Source organism: Primulina huaijiensis, chromosome 3 (assembly GCF_012295235.1).
Source record: "Primulina huaijiensis isolate GDHJ02 chromosome 3, ASM1229523v2, whole genome shotgun sequence".
In the NCBI taxonomy this organism is placed as follows: Eukaryota; Viridiplantae; Streptophyta; class Magnoliopsida; order Lamiales; family Gesneriaceae; genus Primulina; species Primulina huaijiensis.
Genome location: NC_133308.1, coordinates 23630391 through 23648780, shown reverse-complemented (window position 1 = coordinate 23648780; position 18390 = coordinate 23630391). Strand labels below are relative to the sequence as shown.

Sequence of the window (18390 nt, the reverse complement as noted above, 5' to 3'; positions counted from 1 at the left end):
AATTTTTATGATCATGATGAAGCATAATTCAGGCAGGCTTAAGGAAACTAAATTTTGTGATGATGTATAAGGATGTAAACGAATCAAGTTGTTCGCTAGTTATTCAAAACCCGACTTGATAAAAAGTTCATTCGAGATCGTTTGTTAATCTTATCGAACTCCATTTAGAGATCAAAATTTTTATCAAGACGAGCTCGAGCTTAAGGATATTCGGCTTATAAGCTTTTGAGTCTGTTGCTGGAGCTCGACTAGTTTGTTAGGCTGTGAGTGTCCGATAACTCAAGCATTGGAAGACAACTTGCATTGTCCTACATCAATATTTGAGTGAAAGATAAGAATTAAAATACTATAAAATGAGAAATATACGCCTTAAATTATATCTTAACCAGCTAATATTGAGCTTGTTTAACGAGCTAGAAAACAAGTCAGCTTAACGAGCCGATATCGAGTCAAACTAATTAACCATGACAAACGAGCTTAACGAACTAAGCTTGAGCTATTCGCAAACTTAATAATTTTAAAACGAGCCGAGCTCGAATCTCATAATAGAAGCTCGAATCGAGGTCGAGCTGTGCTCGAGCCTGATATTTTTCTTCTGAACTCGTTTACATCCTAATAATGTATAAATCATAATTCAGATAGTTTAGATCGTTGTATTACTTAATTATGTGTATAAACCACTAAATTTTTTTGTTAGTGGTAATCAATAATTATTCCTGTAATGAATGATTACACTATACAGAATATGTTTCACCGGTGTTCGTGTGTTGATAGCTAAACAAATTTTAAAGCTCAGTAAAGGAATTGCTGCAACTCAAACCAAAAAATAATAGTTTACAACGAATGGATAAATTTTTTTACAAAATAGGGGGAAAAAGGCTTTTGTTCACAGAAGAAATACTACTACTACAGAGAAAGTATGGACTTCTTACATTAAATATATAAAAAATTTAGCTGCCACTAAAAAGGAACTACAAATCCCCTGATTAATGGGGAACAAATGTACAGAGCCAAAAATCGGTGCTCTTGTACCTAAAATTACATCCCCGATGAGGTTCTGTTTATCCTCTGAGCACCCAATTTAGGAGCAGCTGGTTTGGCTCCCCTACCTCGCCCGGATGACAAAGACTTCAGCCCGGTGGTTGGTGGAGGAGCTGCGATGGATGCCCAGAGGTCATCATCAACAGATCCACTAGATTTCAGATTCAAAGGCTTGGAAGATGTTTTAGGAACTGGGGCAGCAATAGCGCCCCACGGATCATCATCATCATCAACTTTGCTGGATTTCGAGTTCAGAGGTTTTGATGTAGATTTTGGAGCAGGCTGCGCTACAGAACCCCAAGCATCACCATCATCATCGTCGTCGTCATCAGCGTTGCTTGTCTTTAACGTGCTCTTCGGTCTTGAGCTTGGAACTGAACCGACATTGCATCAGGTTAGAAGTAAATCTAGAGTGATTTTTCACGCACTACTGTGCATCATTATGTGATAATATGGGTTCAAGTACATTTTTTCAAGGCATCCTCTTTGGAAGTATTACCTCGAGGTTTTGGCTGTGAGACGGGACGTTTTTGAGCAGCTTGGATGCTTGAAAGAACTGAAGATGGTTTCGATTCCTCCAACGGCTCAATATCATCCCAACCATCTTTGTCTTCACCAATGCCGTTTTCGAGTTCACCCCACTCATCAGTCGATGTAGGGGATGCGGGTGGAGGATGGTCCGTGAATTCAGCTAAGTCAGAATGGGAATTGACACGGACCGATGTTACATTTGCTGTATCCATCACTGTGGCATCAAAATATAAACGTCAGTGCAGTGTTACTGGTCAACAGGCAAGTAAGTGCAGACAAGGGAAGAACAACAACTAATTAGAGGCGTATCCTTGAAGGATAAGTCAATTATCCCCAAAAAAAGAGGTATAACGGAAAAAGGAGGTAGAATGTGCACCAGGGCTGGAATTGGAAATTGATGAAGTAAGAGCTGCATTTTTTGTGTCCGATGAAGCAAGGGTATTCTGTTCAGAAGGTTTGCCTTTAAGAGTCAAAGAGCTCATAGCCCATCTGCATCAAAATCCGTAAAACTGATACCAACAGTGAAGGCAAATATCTTTGATGATGAAAAGAGTAGACATTTAGTTCAAAAATATTAGATTCCGCAGTTTCATTTAGTGATGACAAAAAAAAAAAAGAAGGCGTAGAATACATTTAGCAGCCATAGAGCCATTAAAAGGGGGCAGATAAAAGAACAAACAGGCGACAAAAAGTGTTCACCTCAAAAATTGCCCGAGAGTATATCACTCTTCATTTGAAATCCAATCATCCTCAAGTTCTCTCTCCAATACAATTTTTTACACAAGTCAAAATACAAATTATTTTTACCACAAAAGTCATCCTATCTACAAGGAAACCCCATCAAGAATATTAAGGATTTCCAACCACGTACTAAGTACTACATTCTTTACAGATATTATAACATGAATTTCAAGTGGATAAAACAAAAAAGATGATGAAAAATATATTAGGCTCTGTGGCTCATAAAACTCCAAAAAGGATATAGACTCAACTCAACATACCCAAGTAAACCAGCATTTCCAGGTATTGACGAAATTCCTGCATCTGATGAACCTGTGGTGTCTCTGGTGCTTGTCTAGAGGAACCAAAAGATACCATTAATCCTCAAATCAGAAGAGAAAAGAGAGAGGAAGGAATAGTCAGTAATTTAGCATCCAATCCATTGTGACAGCAGAAAACAAACGTAAATAGCATGCACTATTTTGCAGTCAAGTCTTTATCTTTCTCCCTATCTTGATTAAGTCATGAATCACACTGTTCTTCAGAGTTTTGTGAGCTTTAGCATTAATTTCATATCCTTTTACCAATATGCAGGAAGTAAAACCAAAGCAATCAGGTGCACACCTTCTGATGGTATTGTTTCACTAATTGCAAAAACTGTTCAACAGCCTGGAATGCCTTTGATCGAACATCACTGTGCCCAACAGAGGAGTAATAAAAGATGAAAAATTATGAAAAAGTCTAATAAGATGAGCATCCCATGACAAAAGGCATCAAATGCGCGTTAAGTAAAGATATAAACATATATTAATTATAATGAGTCGTCAAGGGTAGAACACAGAAAATCACGGGGATAAGAAGAGGTTAGAATATGGAGAGAAGGAAACAGAAGAAAATAAGACAGACACTTTCATCGCGCATTAAAGTCAATATGCCTAAACAAAATGCAATATATACAAGAACACCCATATAGCTGGCATAATTTTAAAGTAAGAAGTATACCACAAGAAAAGATCTTATATATTCATACATATTTTCGGGCATAGCCAGTGATGTGAAACTAAGAACATCGGTTCTCCTGAAATTTTTTGCAAAGATTGAAAGATGATGTGGTTTCCTACAATTTGATGTCGCGCAATTCAACTGTATTATCTTGAGAAGTGTAAAATGAAATATTTACAGTAATCAGTGCAATATCAACCTTTCTATTTAATTCAGTATCAACGCTTCCCCAAAACCAAAAATTTTCTACATGGAGCTCAATCTCATGAAGCATATTCAAGGTCAACCTACCAAAACTTTCAAAAATGAAATGAAAAGACTTGTATAAAGGCGACATCCAGTGTCAATTAATTAAAGATCAGCTCATTGGGACATTCTTAAGAACACAGAAACAACAAAATAAAGATGAAGGGAGAAATTAATACTCTAACCAGACAATCAATTTAAATTAATACCTGTCAGGATCTATGGTCAGGACAACAACATTTGGTAAAATTCGAGTTGCAATCTCATTGACATCATAGTAAGAACTAGTGGCTGATAAAGCCATAATACCTGACACAAAAGAAAGTGACAATATAGGAGAGATGAGAGGTGGGGCGAGGGGAACCTGGAAAGGATAGAGAATTCATTTTGACTAATTGAGGTACAAAAACTTTCTTTATACATCCTCTTTGGGTAAAAGATTATATGGTGGAAAAACCAACCCGGACACTAAAGTCTTCCATCTATGAGGGGTCAAGAAAAAGAGTAAAGCTTTACCTGCCCCTCGAGCAGGAGAAAATGTATCACGCAAGGCTCGAACTGTAAATGCATTTATCAGAACTCTTTTCCTTGTCTGCAATACAATAAATACTTAAGTTGTTAATATTGGAACCAAATATTTAGTATTAAACGATATAAGTGCAGAAACATCTGGAAGGTCAGAATGTATAAGAACCATTTGACACTGACCCCTTCATTCAGGTGACTCGCAATATTTCCGAGTAATATAGTTGTATTTGTTCTGATTGCTGGTTCTTCATCAACCTACACCAGTAATAAAGTAGAATAACAAATTCGTTGAACACTAAAAACAACAAAGGAGGCCATAGACGTAAAAGTTTGGAAAAATTATGTCAAATTCGACTAAGAGACTTGTATTCAGAAAGCATAAGCGCATACCTGTAGCTTTGAAAGAAACTTTAGCAACGATCCTGATATAGTGCGCTGAGAGAGCTGTGGAAAGGTTGAGCGAGGAAAAATTCAAGAATAATTCAGATAGTTTTGGCTTGACCATCAGCTTGTGCATCCCTTAACTGTCAATGATATGAAAGACAAAGTGCACTTACCTTGGGAGCCAAGACAAGCATAGATTTCAGGGTCAACTCTCTTAGAAAAGCTGATGTGTCAGAAAATCCATTAGCCACGTGAGGGTAAACCTGCAATAAAACATATTTTTTTCTTTATCACTCCATGCCGATTTATTTGTGCATCAAACAGAGGGGAGATTTAACAATGAGTATTTATCATGATTATGAGACTTGTTCATACTTGTTCGTCAACAATTTGAGCAGATAAGGCCTCACCATACTGATCGATCTGCTGAAGAAGACCAACTCGCATAGCCCGATCATTAGATGCAAAAAGTTTGACAACTGTAGGCAATATCTGCAAACAACAAACCAAGTTTAACTACAAGAATAAGCAATATGAAAGATTGCAATAAAGGTACAAAAGATAGTTGCCTTATGACTATATTCTTCTGTTGAAAGCCAAGAACCCAGTTTCAACAATGCAGTCAATGCAGGTGCAGCAGCTGAACCAAATTCCATGGAGGACGCTAGTAATGGAAGCAACTAAAAAAAGTAAAGCTTTAGTAAATTCAGTTGTAAAAATTAAACAACAGAACATGGAACTTCATAAACACCCACCTTTTTCAGCACTATTTGGCGAGGCAGCTGCTCGGCAAGATTTGGAAGCTTACGGAAAAAGTTGTCTTTTTCTACACTGTCCTTCAAGTTAAGAATTTCCATAAACTGTATGGTCTCCACCAACTTGTTTTCAAAATATTCTGCCAATACATAACAAGAAAATTTAAATACATTAAAAAAGTTGTCCCAAAACAAGGTTACTCATAGTCTTGAACCAGCAGTCAAAATATATTATCTTCGTGTCAATAAAAATCGAACCACAAATCTTTAAGGAAAAAACAACGCCGTTACAATTCCATCAAAGAATTTTCTTTTGTTTTTCTAGCAAATGCAAAGCAAACCTTAACGATTGTTCTCGTGTCTGTAGTCTTAGAAATTCAATAACACGGAGCATGGGAGTGAATCATAGATCAACAAAACCCAAACATCATTGATCGACTTGTTCCACAAGTTTAGAGAAACAAACGACAGAAGAATGCTTGATATCTATTTCTCCAGATGAAATTTTAGCCTAGTTTTGCAAACCTTTGACAAGCACACATCAATTTCGCAGACAAAAGCAAATAAGAGTGGAATTGGCATCGGCATATTGTCTTCAATCTTAAAGAGCAAATGTAAATGCAAGTGATGATTGTGCTAACTGGAGAAGGAATAGTTAGAACTAAACATACACCGTCTTTAATTTGCCAAAAAAAAAAAAAACTTCACATAAGTTGAAGTGCAAAGATAAATGAAACCCTTCTTGAGGAAAGAGGAAATAGTCACAGAAAAATAGTGACATCTTGTCATAGAGTGATCGAATACATTCAAATTGTAACAAATCATATTAGATGACTAATATGTATAACCATGGTAACCCATACCATGATTATTTAATTATAAACTACATAACAATGCTCATGCACTCAATATCGAAGCAGCAGTTGTTCAGAGAAAATATTTAAGAAATAAAATTCTAACAGACAATGTAAAGGTGTAACAATATTATACGGTAATATGAAGTTACAAAGAATTCTATCAGGAAATGTCAAGTTATGTTAGTTACCGTCCATTCTACATAGAAAAATTGTAAAATAATGCAACCAAATTTACTGAAATATCAGAAGAAAAACATACCACCATTTTCCAGAAGCTTTGACGAATTCAACCTGCGAGAGGGCATAGAACTCAAAAGACGCTGATAATCTGTAAGTAGAGACTGAGACAGTCCAATATAGAATTTCAAGAGTTAACCAATTATCATATCTAATGAAAGTAGAAGAAATCACTGAACCAAAAAAATTAGGATTGCATAATAATTACACAATCCTAGAATAAAGATAAAATTCTGAACACCAACTGGTACTCCTGATAAGTTAAAAAAGCATAAACAAGTATGTTGCACCTTAGGTATGCTAGCAGTATTCCGCAACTCCTCTGTTTTACTCAACTTAGTGCCCGAGAATAGTTCATAAATCAGACAGCCTATCATTGCAGCATCAAAAATAAAAATAAAAAGGAAAATCTTGGGATAAAGGATGTCATGTTTTTTATTTCAAATTTTGAAAGAAATAAAAAATCAAAAGGAAAAGTAACTCAAAAGAAAAATAATATTCCGACATCCATTCCAAAAGTAATCATCCTTCCATTAAAAAGCTACGTTAAAAAAATATGCAACAAGGCATTTGTAATGGAGACGCTTATCAACCAGAAAAACATTCTACAAGGTACACATGGTTTTCATCAACCTAAGATACTATTTTGTTTTCCCACGCCATTAGTGGATGCAAAAATATAGGTGGTTTTCTACTCAAAACTTTGTTTTTCAAATATTATCTGTGTTGTATTAATTTCAAGAATTTCATCACAAAAAGGATCTCACAGCGAAGTAAGAGGATAGCAGCCTTTATTCTATTTATCCAGCAGAGAAAGAAGAAAAGAATATTAAAAGTCCATCTAACCTCAAATTATATTAAATTAACACAGGCTGCTTTTGCCATACACAAAAATGAGTCACGAACCTAAATTCTCAAGAAGAAAACTGCTTCAGCTTTCCATCCACCGAAATGTAAATTAGATCAATCTCAAAGTTTGCTAGGTAAATAATTAACTAAACATCTTATCAGATGTTGAACAATCAAATGCACACTTACCTAAGCCCCAAGAATCAATAGCCCATGGTGGAGACTTTCTTATAGCTGCCCAGTCAGATTTCGCCAACTCCATAGACTTGTATTGTGAACCAATAAGCCATTCATATTGCTGTGTCAAAAAATGTCAAAGTTGATGAAATGAAAGCAGATCCATCCCAATGTATTTAAGCTGAAAACAATCAACGTATTTTAAGTGGCAATAAAACGAAAGTTGAATTAGAACATAAGTATGCCATATACAAGATCTTATAAAATGTTACCTGGTTCAGTTCGAAATAGATATTCCCTCAGAGAGAGAATAAAATTTTTAAAAGCATAAACTTTTTCAAAAATTATATGTTTTCAAGCATTTTAACTTAAGATAAGATTCTATTGGCAGGATTTTTCTCACTCGTGTTACAATCTGATATTTTACTATTTTAGCTTTATCCCAACACACCAAATTAAGAAACATATTGGAAATAATCTTCACATAGTCAGATAAGGGTGTAAATGAGGTCGCATTATTTTAAGTTTAAGACACATAACAAGAACTTTGTTTTCCCTTGTACTGGGAAGCTAAAACCTGGTTTCTCCAAAAGTACAATGTGAAGAACTGTGAAAAAGATGGGCTCAAACTGATAACTTACCAGCATTGGTCCAGTAGCAGCTTCATTATTCCCATCAAATTCAGATAGAACATCAAATGCGTGGAGTTTCCAGTCCAAAGTTTGAGTGACGACAACACTAGCCATGCAAACGTTACCATGAACCTGCAATAGGATAACACCAAAGACATAATCCTTTGCATATATATCTAAAAGCAGGAATTCGGTAAAACCGAGGGAGTGCATTGACCAAACGAAATTTTGTATTATACAGATACTCATACACAATGATAGCGGAGATCCACTTAATTTATATGCATATAGAGTCACAATATCACATGAACATATCTAGCATTTCATTAGACATTTCATCAACTCACAACACAATCACATAGAAGCGTGAACATTTTATGACTACAAATTTAATACATTACTCGTTTCAAAGCTCATATCAAGTCCTTTTCCATATTCACCATCAAGAAACAGGCTGCCAAGTTATTGAAGACTTTTTTTATATATAAATAAATATCATCAAATAAAAGACATAATCACAGCAATTATAGCTAGATTGCAGAACTCAAGCCATGCAACCAGAAAATGATCACATGCAGGTTCTCCCCAGATGGAAATGTTATTACAGAGGAAACTGCTGAAACTAGATATAGATGCAAACCAATTTACAATGATTAATTAAAAAGCTCATATTATTACAGAGGAAAAAGCTGAAACTAGATATAAGTTGCATACCAATTTACAATCATTATTTAAAAAGCTCACAGCTTTAGCTATCCGATGAAGTCCCCAAGCAAAGTATTCATTGCTGACACAAGAAGCAAGAAAACATTAGAAATATTGAAACACGGCAAACAGGAAGATAAATCTGAGGAAGCTAGAGAAATCTGCCACGAGTTCTAGTTTGGGATAGAGTTAAAGGTCTATTAACTATGAATTCGTCCAGATCGGAGAGCTTATGTTTGCCTTTGTTCTTTGGAATTTTTCTCCCACTTCTAGCTATTGATGGTAATTGAATGAACATAGAGGCTCGTTATAAAGAACCTCATGATCCATGCACACGATTTTTAGAATAAATTCAACTTAAGTTTATTCATCCAATAGAATGTCGTTAAATACAACCAAAGCCCTATCTTGATAACAACCAATCCTAGAGATAACACAAATCAAATAACAGACAAAACCTAAGGATAACAATTAAGAGCACTTAAACTTTAAAACTCCTCGGCAGGTGCTGTTTTGAATTTCCCATGCGTGCGTCATTGACACGTGGTCACATCTGTGTTGCTTGGTGGGCTTGGGCTTGCGTGAGGCATGCTCACAACAAAATTTTACAAAAGATGACATGTCGATATGGCGTCATTTAAACTACTATATATGACTCTAAAAACAAAAATACAAAGTCGTACAAACTAACGATCTGTTGGTAGGATTAATAATATCTAAGGAACCAAGGCATCAAATTATTGAAAATATACTTATTAAAGCAAACACAAGCCAAATGTTAAACAGTGTTATTCAATGATTGAATGACAATAAAGAAAATGACTATAAAAACATCACACCTTTGGCTGCCTTCCAACCCCAATTCCTTGATCTTTTCCGACAGGGGCATAACAGGCTCGGTCACAATATAGATAGTGACCTTTGTGCTAGAACCATCAGAAGTTTCTGCTTCAGTACTGTGCAGAAATGACAAAATGTTTGGATGCCTGACCTGGCGAAATAAACACAGTTCTGAGTTGAGAAAACCATAGGGAAATCAAGTGCACAAGTTTGTTCACCATTCTTCAAGAACTATGAAAAACATGATGAAATGGAAAAGGGAGATAAATCAGAAGTCGTATCATCTTCTATACAGAGTTTTATGTCTTGACAATAATATTTAATCTGGCCACATGAATTTTCATGCTAATTTCATCAGAATTATGATGCATTAGCAACACGTTCTCTTTAAGCAAAAGATGTTTCACCATTTCGGGTTAATCACATAGAACTGTAAGGGTTGCTTCGATGCTACAGTGGAGATATTACCCCCACTGTTAATCCAATGGCTCACATGGAACCAAATTAGCTTTTACATGTGGTCCCACGCGTTGGCCCACGTGTAAAAAAAATTGGCTTAACATAGACCAAAAAAATTGGCTCAACATAGACCCCTGGATTAACAATTGGGTTAATAACCCCACTCTAGCATGGAATAAATCGAACTGCAAGATAGCTTTTCACATCAAATAAATTTCAGGACTCAACTAGAAACCAGGGAAGACAGACTCGTAAAGAAGGAGCAGCTCAATTATTTCAACAAATAGTTTCACAAATGGATTGGCAAAAGCGAAGCTCACAGTTCGAAGGCGTTTGACACCGTTACGACCAGCAGTTAAATGCCCATCATTCACATTGCTTCCGGAAAGAGAAAAAATTGAAACAGGAGTCCCATCATCCTGTTTGGTAAGAGCAATCAAATGAAAAGGAAAAAATTAGAGACCTTCATTTTATCGAGATCAGGATTACAATTGAAACACGATTTGGAAAGTACCAAGCAATTTCAATGAGACACGTAACCGAAGAAAGTTGACTCCTGACTACACAATAAATAAAACCTTAAATACCGTCACAAGCAAGGAACCTTTAATAGAGTCAAGGCGCTACCTCGACATGGTAAATATATGTATGGAAAAATAATCTTCCATCAATAAAAAAAAACAATGGCCTAAAATCCACTCTCAAACAGCAAAACACATCATAAATTGTGTTTCTATGATTGCTGGATAGTATAACCGTCACGACCACTCCACCAGTCATGCCATGTCATGTACACACGTCACCCATGTCAAACCACTAGATCATCAATGTGACGAGAATGTATGGTCCCAAGCTTCTTGTAAAGCAAAAAGGATTATGTACTTATGATTGTCATAATGATACAGCTTATATTAGCAACTAACTGATCCCATCCATTACTCGACCCCTCTCTCTTCTCCAACTTCATCTTCTAAACTTATTCGTCTAGAACTATTGCAGAAAGTAAGCAGCCTTCAATTGCAATGAGTAACCACCAAACCAGATTAAACCACCAAATGACGCATCATTATTTTCAACCTTCAGATCCTACTCCAAGTATCAAGTAACATATTAAAAAAGGGAGAAAAAATCATGAGCCTAGTTGTAGTTCACAGATGCTGAAATTTCAAATTTAGCCCCATATTTGTCCCAAAATGCAAGCTCCAACTTTGTAAATGGCTTCCGAACTGAATCCTAATTCTGCCCTTATGATACTATTACTACCAGAAACATACATGTCACGAAGCTGGAACCAAAGAAGCGTAATTCGACACTTCAAAAGAATCGACCAGTAAAGCTCCAGATGGAAAAGATACCAACCTTGGAGGTTCCACGGCAGTGCACCCAAGTTCCCCAGGAAGAGGAGTAAGGCTCTCCGATATTGTACGGCAGATCTTTCAGGCCGGTGCCGGATCCGCCGACCACCCCTTTCAGAAATTTAAACATCCCTCAAGTCCCGGCTCCTGATCCAGGAAACCGATGCAGAAACTCGATCTACGACACTGTAAACGGGATTTGGCAGAGGGGCTGGACGCGATCAGAAAGAGCGTGATAATTTACTTCGATGGATCGATCATTCAGTTGCTTCGCTCGCTCCAATGTCCATGCCACATGATGAGTTTTGTTCACCGTGGATTATTTACCCGAATAAGATCCCGATGGGCCGTTAGCCCATAATACATGGATGGGCATTGACCCATAAGATAATAAAAACCAAAAGTATTTTTTATTTTAAAATAAATATTATTAATTTTTTAAATTGTAACAATAAAAAATATAATATAAAAAATTATTATAATATAGTAAGATCATATAATTAGTTTGATAAGATGTAAACAAATTGTGTGTGTGTGTTAAAAATATTTTTGACCACGTCAAGACGAGCCACATTTTTTAAAAAACGAAACTCATTTAAATAAAATATAACATGATTTGGGACACCAAATAAAATAATGGATTGCGTACGATCGGAGATCCATTCACATACAAAGATAGTTTAAAAAAGAATAATATGATTCTAATTAATCAAATTTGATTTTGGTACCGTTTGTTCGCTATATTATTTATCCATATTTGTATTTATCTAATTTAATATAATGTTCAGTACATCATATTATTTATCCATCTACCAATCATTTATCTTACATCAATCAAATCATCAATCATTTATCTCACATCAATCAAACCATTGAATTGAAATTATAATATTATCCTTAATAAATGATATTATAAATATTTTATTAATATTTTTAAAAAGACAAAACGGTAATATCACATTATCTCAAATTTAATCAAATTAATCAATCAAATCAAACATTGTATTAAGTATCATTTTTATATATTTTATTAATATTATTAAAAAATATTATTTATCTCCATACTATTTGTCTCATACAACGAACCAAACGATAAAATAAATTGTTAGTATCGGTCATTCTGATGTAACCGTTCATCATTAATTCTTATAATATTATCGTTTGTTATTGTTGTCTTCCATTTTATTAGTTTTGTTGAGTTTAAAATTTTTTAATATGATCAATATCGATTTATTTCACATGATTTCTTCTTATATTCCTTTTATCAATATTATATTATATCATTAGGTTTTTTTTATTTAAAGAATATTAAAAAAAATTATACTTGTCAAAATATAAAAAATATATAAAAAAAACATACGCGGAGAAGATACACAGAGCTGAATCTGCCAAATTCTAGGGTTTTTTTTTCCATCGACCATGGCCAGCCCAGCTGCGTCGGGATCCCGACTCTTCAAGTTCCTCAGCCCCGGAATACGACCCCAATATGTTGACGTCCAGGCAGCAGCCTTCTGGGGCGTCGCCACCGGCACGGCCGCCCTCTATTTGGTCCAGGTTTTCAATATTCTCCTGAATTCCCCATTTCATTATCGATCTGAAATTCCCACTTTATTTTTTATAATAAGATTAGATGATTCGTCAATTTTGTGGATGGAAGTATTGTCATCTTCTGTTTTGACCAGAAATTGTTTATTGATTTTTGTTATCAATTTCCTGATTTTTGTGATTTGCGTGGTTTATTTATGTCTTCATGTGGGATTTGATAGTTGGAAACTTGGAATTGGCTTTAGCACGAGAAGATCAAATCTTGATATGAAAATTATCCTGCAATGTATATAAACCCGTGCCCTGAATTTATGCCTCGGGAGAACAGCAACTAAATCAATCCCATTTGAAATACATTCTTCGAAACTCAACTCGATATAACCTTGGGAAAAAAGGATTTGATAGTAACACCAGGGACCGATTGTGAGTATGCTTAATTGTATTAATGAAGTTTGACGTGTTTAGTGTAAACAACTAGTAGCTGACTGGTTGAATGAAACTATATTCATTTTCATTTAATTACTCCCTGTTTTATGTCATAGGCTACAATGGAGCAAATATTGTTATTTTTTATATATCAAGCTCTATATTCTACTTGAATGAGGATGATTGACAGTACTCGAAGCTTCATCGTTGGATTTTCAATGGTTGCATATCCATATCAGTGAATTATTTCGCTAGCAATCTATGATTAGTAAGAGGAGAGGTACATAATAAGCATGAGAAATTCAGAGTAGGCATATCAATATAGTAAAGAACACAATGGAGAAGAGGGATTAATGTATCTGAAATCAATTTAGTATGAAAGCAGGAGTTGAAAGATTATTATTTTACTATTTTAATGACAATATATGGAGTTTCCCCAGTTCTACTTTAGGTGGCATGTGGCTTTAGTGAAATCGTGTATTGATTAGAAATGGATTTTATCCTGCATGTGTTACTTAGGTTGTAGAGAATGGTTAATTTATCTTCTATAGTTGAAATTCTTGTAAACGTGTTTCTTATGAGCATCTTGAAATTTCATGGTAAATTACATTTTGCTATTATGTATGCTATGGAGTTCTGTTATCACGTTTTTACTTTATTTCACTTACATACATTTCCTTTCCTGTCTGTCACCCAAAGATGGGATTGAGATATACAATGATCTTGAACAGTTCAGTGGACTCTGTATATTGAAAATTCTTGAAGTGGTAATTAAGTGTGTTATATTTTCGTGTTCTTAAATAATCCTGATTTAGATTTTTCCTTCATTTTTCAAATTGGACAGCCTTTCAATTGGTTGAGGAAGACATTTTTCGAGAAGTCTAACCCCGAAGAGAAGTGAAGAGAGATGTGAATTATCCAGCTTTTATCTCTAGTTTCTCGATTATGTTGTTGACTCCAGACTTTGGGGATGCATTGGATGGAATAATAATGTTTTGTTTCTACGCTTTTAAGCGCATATGAAGCTGTTTTTCTTGTTCTGTTTTTCTGGTATTAATGCAGAAACAAGCTGGGAGAGATCTGTTGCTCTCTTCTATTTGTTGGTTCGCATTTACTGATCTTCCATTACTTGTGTTATATTTTTTTGATAAAACAGGCGATAGAATTTCTATCTAAACTATTACACTAAACTCAAGATCCAACTCAAGCCCCTCACCACAAAGGGATCCTTGGCCATTACTTGTATTATTATAAAAAAATTGGTTAAACTAAATTAACTTCTTTAAGAAACATTTTAATATAGGACCATATTTATATTTTTCTTCTTTCATAGAATTTCGAATTTTTAAGATCTTTTAACTAAATTTCGTGGAAATACTATTTAATTACATTTTATTATTTTTGGGAATTTCAGATAATAAGTTATAGATTCTAAATATTTCTTGGACGTTTTTTAGTGACGAAAGATGGTATTGCAAAATTAATTTAAAAATTGTTATGTTATGGGTTATTATGATGTATTTGAATTAATGAATTTAACTTACGTTTATATAGTGTTTCATGTTAATTATAATTAATTTCCAATTTACCCAATAATTATTTCATTTTAAATCTTACGTAAATAAGTAAAATATGGATTTGAAATTATATTTATTATTTATTTGTTAACAATAAAATTATAATCGAAAAATATGAAATTTTGATGAATTTGGATTAAAATAATTTAGGCATTGATTTATGCATGGAACTAATACTTTATGATTTTAGTTCATCTCACGTGTTTTGATACCAAAACTCCTCTATAGTTTATGCATATTTCATCTGGAGTAGGTCTTCTGTGAGGTGGTCTCACGAATCTTTATCTATGAGACGGGTTAATTTTACTAATATTCACAATAAAAAGTAATATTTTTGGTATAAAAAGTAATAGTTTTTTATGAATGACCCAAATAAGATATCTGTGTCATAAAATACGATTCGTGAGACCGTCCCACACAAATATTTGCTTTTTATCTTAGCTCCGAATAAAAATTATAATATTTCAAAGGAAGACAACATCGATTGAATACATGAAATGTAGTGACGTGAACGACGGCTTTTACATTATAATGCCTTTGAATTTCAGTCCTTTTAAAGCCTAAGATCCGAATTAAATTACCAAGCCAATTTCCTTCATCCGTCCCAACATTATATATACTTTTGATCTCTTCAAATTATTGTGCCATAGTGATCGTGACTGACTCGAAATTTCTGGGAATCAGTAAGTTTCATTTTCTTGTTTATTTGAACATTTATTATTGTCAGTTTTAAAATAAAAATAAAAATCAGCATCTTGTATATGCCGTGAGAACTAGGCTAAGACTTGAAATTTGGGGTGTATGTTTCCTATTCTGTTTTCAAAATTGTCCCTTTTGAGGTTTAATTCGAGTTTAATTGAATGCTCGGTGATGTATTGCTTCCGTTTGAAGGATTCGAGTTGAATATTTTTGTAATCACCATGACCACTTTTGTATTGCAGCCTAGGTGTTCGAGAAATTGCCTAATCCTTTTAGGTGTTCTCTCCCTTGGACTTGTTGAGTAACATTTTGTAATTCCCTTTGTTTTTACTGGTTTCACTTTTAAATTTCATTCTCTTGATTATCATTTTATAGCTGTATAATTAGGATACTCGAGGCAGGACAAAAACAACGTTATGTTAGCCTGAAACCTCGACTACAATTGTATCTGAATTATTTGAAGTTTTCTTTTTCAAAAAGTATTGGTAACTTAGGCTTCCGTGTGATGGCATTACTTGATTAGCAACTGCTAGATGGGGTCTTTATACTGTGCTCGGTACTTTTGTTTCGGGTATTTGGTGCTTGTTTTTTACCTTGTTTTTGTTTTGGGCAGTTGCTATTTGCAGAAGAAGGGAGAGTCGAGTTAAAGTTACAAAAAGAAATGAGAGGAGGAAGGAAGAATCTTAAGAGAGCTGTCACGGAAGAGATGGTGACTCTGCAGCAAGGTCAAAGTATAATGCAAGTTGTGGACCTCAGGGGATCCAATCTTATCGAGGTAGTTGCTTTCTTGTCTACCCATTTTTTTTTAAGTTTCAGGTTTTGCTATGCTGAAGTAACTATATGTGAATTTGGAAGGTGATGGACGCAAAAGGGCAGAAATTACTGGCAATCTTCCCAGCAAAGTTCCAGAAAAGCATGTGGTTTAAACGAGGTATGATGCGCAAAAATAAGATAAAACTCTGAAATTTCAGCAGAGCTTATTAACTTAAGGGCCTTGAAATTAGGTTCCTCGTAATGTTTCTCAAACTGTGATCCTTTTTTTAAAAAAGTTCATTATCTTATCGTCAAACATGAATGACTTACATGATAGAGGATTGCTTCTTGGTTTTCTTATGCCTAGGGAGTTTTATTGTGATTGATGAAAGTGGGAGAGAAGAGGCTGCTGAATCTGGTAGAAAAGTGGGAGGCATCGTTACACAAGTTCTTTATCACGACCAAGTTCGTCTGCTTCAAAAATCACCAGAATGGTGTGTTCTCACTTTTGCTTGATCTTTTTTTCTCTGTAGACCCCATGGTTCCTAGAGTTACAATGGACCTAAAGAGTGGAGCATAAAGGCTTTCCCACCACCTGTATTTTTCATTAACAAAACTCAGACCCTTTTTAAGGGAAATAGAATTGTTTAGTTATTTATTATTACTTTTTTATTTCTTTACTTTGTGATACAAAATGTATGGTTCAACAATGATAGACTGTGATTTGAACTTAGAAAACGATTAGTGAGAGAAATAAATTTGTTTCATGGTTCTCTATCTCATGTTAAGTTGAAAAATCTCACAGTACAAAAAAAGAGTCCATGTTCTTAATCTCTTTACCATCATATTGAGGTAATCAAATGCATGAATTCTGATATGTGGGCTTTCATCTGAACCGATCAACCCTCTGTTCTGTCTTTGAAGAAACATTTTTTTCACTTGTCATTCAGAGCTTCAAATATTTCATTCGCAGCTTTTGACCTTGTTACAATGATTTTGTAGAGAAAAGTGTATACTTTTTGCATAATTGAGGTGTTTGTATCTATTAACTCATTTCAACATCAAGAAGATCTTATTATCAAGTATTAACTTGATCAGATAGTGTGTGTTTGTTCATATATCCCCTGCTGGCCGAGTTTGTGAGAAAGAGAATAAAACTATTTTCTTACTAGTGCTCGGTAGTTCCTCCCAATGCAGGCCACAGATTTTCAGATTCAATCCCCAAGAAGACTCCAAGCTGCAATTGCTGTCAAATACTTCCCAAAACGACGTTGAAAGTTCTAGTGGGGACGATGGACTTCCACCTTTGGAAGCCAACACGAACAGGCTAAATCCTATGGGATCTCGTGTCGACACTGAGTCAGATTCGGATTCAGATTCTGGTAAAAATTATTAGCTAGTTCACAGATTGTAATAGAATAGGAGTAACATATTTTTAAAATACCGAGGTAACTTTATTCTGTTGAGACCATCTCTCCAAATCTTAAGTTGAGACAATGTCCCCAAATCTGCCTTAATTTGCTATCTCTATACATGCTTAACCTCGAGTTGGATTGAGCAATATAGAGTGGCTATCAACTTCTAAGTATATCCTTTGAAGTCGAATTTATATAGTGCTTTTTTTCCCTTGATAATCAACTAGATCTGTGTGCAATATAATTTCAACTTCATTTCAACTTCTTTCCTTAGACGTTCATATCATTCTGTGTCAGATGAATTTAGACATGTATAGTAACCGACTTGGTCCATTAATATGACACAAAAATAAATTTACATGCATAATCTTCATACTTGTAAACTAATGCAAATATTAACAAAACAATGGAAAAACTAACAGCTATAAAGAAGGAGAAAATTCTCTCATGAATCTAGCTCAAAAACCACTGTATAAATTTCAAAAATCATTTTTTCCAAAAATCGAAAATTATACAACACACATCGCGTGTGTCGGTTTCTCAGCCCATAACTAGTATTCTAAATTTGATTAGAATTAAAAGTATGAATGTATCACAACAATATCGATAGTATAATTTTTTTATAACGATGGAACCTGGCGTCGTTCACTTTCAATA

General features: G+C 34.6%; 2 protein-coding genes and 1 long non-coding RNA gene across 8 annotated transcripts; 2 read left to right on the top strand and 1 right to left on the bottom strand.

The window, feature by feature from the left end:
* Window positions 1-798: 798 nt before the first annotated feature.
* Window positions 799-11628, bottom strand: LOC140973877 (uncharacterized). Of its 3 annotated transcripts, none has more exons than XM_073436982.1 (21): window positions 11323-11628; window positions 10284-10382; window positions 9504-9655; window positions 8674-8746; window positions 7969-8091; window positions 7340-7448; window positions 6592-6671; window positions 6324-6405; window positions 5208-5347; window positions 5022-5132; window positions 4828-4944; window positions 4626-4715; window positions 4459-4512; window positions 4249-4323; window positions 4057-4132; window positions 3750-3849; window positions 2917-2986; window positions 2574-2647; window positions 1949-2061; window positions 1508-1786; window positions 800-1415 (listed from the first exon to the last, which is right to left on the bottom strand). In XM_073436982.1, exons 1-21 carry the CDS (start codon window positions 11446-11448, stop codon window positions 1039-1041), a joined length of 2520 nt encoding a protein of 839 aa, XP_073293083.1. In that variant the 5' UTR covers window positions 11449-11628; the 3' UTR covers window positions 800-1038. The 3 variants fall into 3 exon arrangements, with proteins under 3 accessions (XP_073293085.1, XP_073293083.1, XP_073293084.1); XM_073436983.1 differs by having other exon boundaries at window positions 803-1415; window positions 1541-1786; window positions 11323-11627; XM_073436984.1 differs by lacking the exon at window positions 11323-11628 and having other exon boundaries at window positions 799-1415; window positions 9504-9650.
* A 1034-nt stretch (window positions 11629-12662) lies between these two features.
* Window positions 12663-14399, top strand: LOC140973876 (uncharacterized). The gene is made up of 2 exons (XR_012174695.1): window positions 12663-12872; window positions 14134-14399. It is a non-coding gene; the product is annotated as an uncharacterized lncRNA (long non-coding RNA).
* A 985-nt stretch (window positions 14400-15384) lies between these two features.
* Window positions 15385-17825, top strand: LOC140973874 (uncharacterized). Of its 4 annotated transcripts, none has more exons than XM_073436979.1 (6): window positions 15398-15549; window positions 15808-15841; window positions 16179-16340; window positions 16421-16496; window positions 16686-16812; window positions 17501-17825. In XM_073436979.1, the coding sequence occupies exons 3-6, from the start codon at window positions 16227-16229 to the stop codon at window positions 17712-17714; spliced, it is 531 nt and encodes a 176-aa protein (XP_073293080.1). In that variant the 5' UTR covers window positions 15398-15549; window positions 15808-15841; window positions 16179-16226; the 3' UTR covers window positions 17715-17825. The 4 variants fall into 4 exon arrangements, with proteins under 4 accessions (XP_073293078.1, XP_073293081.1, XP_073293080.1 ...); XM_073436978.1 differs by having other exon boundaries at window positions 15399-15549; window positions 15808-15876; XM_073436977.1 differs by lacking the exon at window positions 15808-15841 and having other exon boundaries at window positions 15385-15549.
* The last annotated feature ends 565 nt before the right edge of the window (window positions 17826-18390 follow it).

Coding starts and splice junctions, on each gene's coding strand:
- LOC140973874 (XM_073436977.1), top strand. CDS start 16,227: ATGAGAGGAGGAAGGAAGAATCTTAAGAGAGCTGTCACGGAAGAGATG. Junction 16,341..16,420: donor GGGGATCCAATCTTATCGAG/GTAGTTGCTTTC, acceptor TGAATTTGGAAG/GTGATGGACGCAAAAGGGCA. Junction 16,497..16,685: donor AAGCATGTGGTTTAAACGAG/GTATGATGCGCA, acceptor TCTTATGCCTAG/GGAGTTTTATTGTGATTGAT.
- LOC140973877 (XM_073436982.1), bottom strand. CDS start 11,448: ATGTTTAAATTTCTGAAAGGGGTGGTCGGCGGATCCGGCACCGGCCTG. Junction 9,656..10,283: donor GTGTCAAACGCCTTCGAACT/GTGAGCTTCGCT, acceptor TTATTTCGCCAG/GTCAGGCATCCAAACATTTT. Junction 6,672..7,339: donor TATTGATTCTTGGGGCTTAG/GTAAGTGTGCAT, acceptor CTGCAATGATAG/GCTGTCTGATTTATGAACTA.